The sequence below is a fragment of the Bison bison genome, unplaced genomic scaffold (assembly GCF_000754665.1).
Source record: "Bison bison bison isolate TAMUID 2011002044 unplaced genomic scaffold, Bison_UMD1.0 scf7180017864134, whole genome shotgun sequence".
Lineage (NCBI taxonomy): Eukaryota > Metazoa > Chordata > Mammalia > Artiodactyla > Bovidae > Bison > Bison bison.
The window spans coordinates 7,143,839-7,146,225 of record NW_011494706.1 but is presented as its reverse complement, the minus strand read 5'-3'; the positions used below and the strand labels follow the sequence as shown (position 1 = coordinate 7,146,225).

Genomic DNA, 2,387 nt, shown 5'->3' with positions numbered 1-2,387 from the left:
TGATGGACCTGAGTCTGAGTGATCTCCGGGAGTTGGTGATGGACAGGGAGGTCTGGCGTGTTGCGATTCATGGGGTCACAAAGAGTCGGACACGACTGAGCAACTGATCTGATCTGATCTGAAGCTTACATTGTAACTAGCTAAAATATAAGCAGGTTAAAATACATTCATATTCTATAAAGGATCATCTATACCTACGTGGTTGAACCACCACAGAGTGAAAACTGCCATCATGCCAGGTGTTTTTTTTTTTTTTTAATGCTTTGTTATAAATCCACCACTAATGCTCTAATGATAGGTTATACTAAGGTTCTGGGGCATTTCTACATGTTAAGAAACAGAAAACAAAGACTAGAATTAAAACTGCTTACTATTCTTGAGACTGAAAATGGGTTACTTTTATATTTTTTAAAACCTAATTAAGGAAATCTACCTAAAAAATTACTGAATATTTGTAAAAATGTTAAGTTTACCAATAAAGTAACAGTGAATCACTGTCTTCTGAGATATGTGTTGAATGCTATTTTAATTTAGAAAAATGGTATTGCCCAAATTTAATCTGGGCTTCCCTCGTAGCTCAGTCGGTAAAGACTCTGCCTGCAATGCAGGACACCCAGGTTCAAATTCCTTGGGACAGGAAGATCCCCTGGAGAAGGAAATGGCAGCGCACTCCAGTACTCTTGCCTGGAGAATTCCATGGACGGAGGAGCCTGGTGGGCTACAGTCCATGGGGTTGCAAGAGTCAAACACGACTTAGCAACTGAAACACACAAACTTAATCTAAACATTTTCCCTGTGGAAACATTACTAATAACTTTTTCACTATGCTTATACTTTCTACCAGAAGTATTACCAAAAGACAACATTTTGTTGTCAGAATTTTTGAGATTATCATACCAAATTTCTGATTATCCTTAAGTGTTCTACAATAATAGAATTTAAGTTTAATATAAAATTGATCTGCTACTAAAGATGTTTTAAAGCTGCTAATTAAGAGAGAAAAACCTTAAAGAAACCAAAGGGTAATCCCACCCCTGGCTACCTCGGCTCCCTTACTGCCAGCCCCGTCTTCACAAGGAATGGAAATGACTGACTAGTGTATGGAAAGACTGCTTTATGACGGAGTCACACCAACCAGAAAGACATGGGGCTGGTTAGGACATAAACTGAACCGACATATGGCTTCCTAGTTCAAAACTGGACAACTACACAAGTTACCAAATCAGAAGAGGTTCCATTTCCAAGTTCTGATTCGTAAGAGCTTCCAAAGTAGAGCCGGTACATGTTGAACTTCGATTCATCTTGAAGCACCTCAGACATCTCCAGAGAAACCAGGGACTGCTCTAAGCCACATTCCCCGTCTCCAGCTGAATCATCAGAGCCACTGCTGTGGTTAAGAAAAACCATCGAAGATAGACTCAGGTCACTATCAGAGCTGGAACCTCCATCCTAAAACACACAAAAGGACAATCAGCTGTAAAGCTCAAATAATCCACAATTCAAAATAAACCACACAGCATTCTAACAGGTTGAGGAAACTCCAGGCCCTTTTTACAAAAGTTCTTATTGATTCTCTAATGGTTCTGAGGCATATCACATAATTTTAACTATTAAAATAAGGAAAGACAAAATGGAGTATATGGGTAATTGGCCAACCATCTCCCCCAAAACTAACAAAGCTAGGACTCAGACATCTGGATTTTATTTTCATGTCTCTTTAAATTCATATTTTTCTATTCTGAAATGAGAAAGCATTCTAAAACATGGTTGATGCATCATTATAGAGTGCCTTACAAATAAACACCCTTTCTGCTAGTGAAGTGGGGCGGGGGGAGGAAACACCTTCTGTGGCTTACCAAAATAAGTAGCACAAACTTGGAAGTATCTAAATTTAGTCCCTGCAATAACTTCCAACAAAATGTGAAGGAGAGGAGGATATAGGAAAAGTCTTCCTAGAAAATATATGGTAAAGTCCATAATACGGCAGAGTTCAAATTCTTTGTTGCAAAAATTAAAATATTATCCTTACAGAAAAAACTTTCTGGGGCTGGAATACCAAAAGTACAGGATAAACCTAGAACATCTTGTCCTGTAGGGAAGTAATGATCAGAGAATGAGGACAATACAGCGCAAAGGCACAGAAGCCATCCGAAGGGGCTCCTCCTGGCCGGACCTGGGGCAACCTGAGCTTCAGAACAACTATTTGATGATTTTTTTAAAAAAGTAAAAAATCTGAAATCGCAATATAATTCTTGACACCTCAATTCAAAGGATACCCTTCCACACACCAACTATATTTTGCCAACAGTAAGGTAAAGTGAAAGAAACACACCAAATTCTTCATGTAAGTACAAATTCTCTACAAAGCCAGTACCCCAATTATGGTA

General features: G+C 38.7%; 1 protein-coding gene across 2 annotated transcripts in view; it reads right to left on the bottom strand.

Moving 5' to 3' along the window:
* The window catches only part of PEX1 (peroxisomal biogenesis factor 1), a 75,922-nt gene that overhangs the window by 22,531 nt on the left and 51,004 nt on the right, over nt 1–2,387 (bottom strand). For both annotated transcript variants that reach the window (XM_010839791.1, XM_010839792.1), the window contains one exon: nt 1,219–1,449. In XM_010839791.1, coding sequence (XP_010838093.1) covers nt 1,219–1,449 — 231 coding nt within the window. The remainder of the gene's footprint in view (nt 1–1,218; nt 1,450–2,387) is intronic.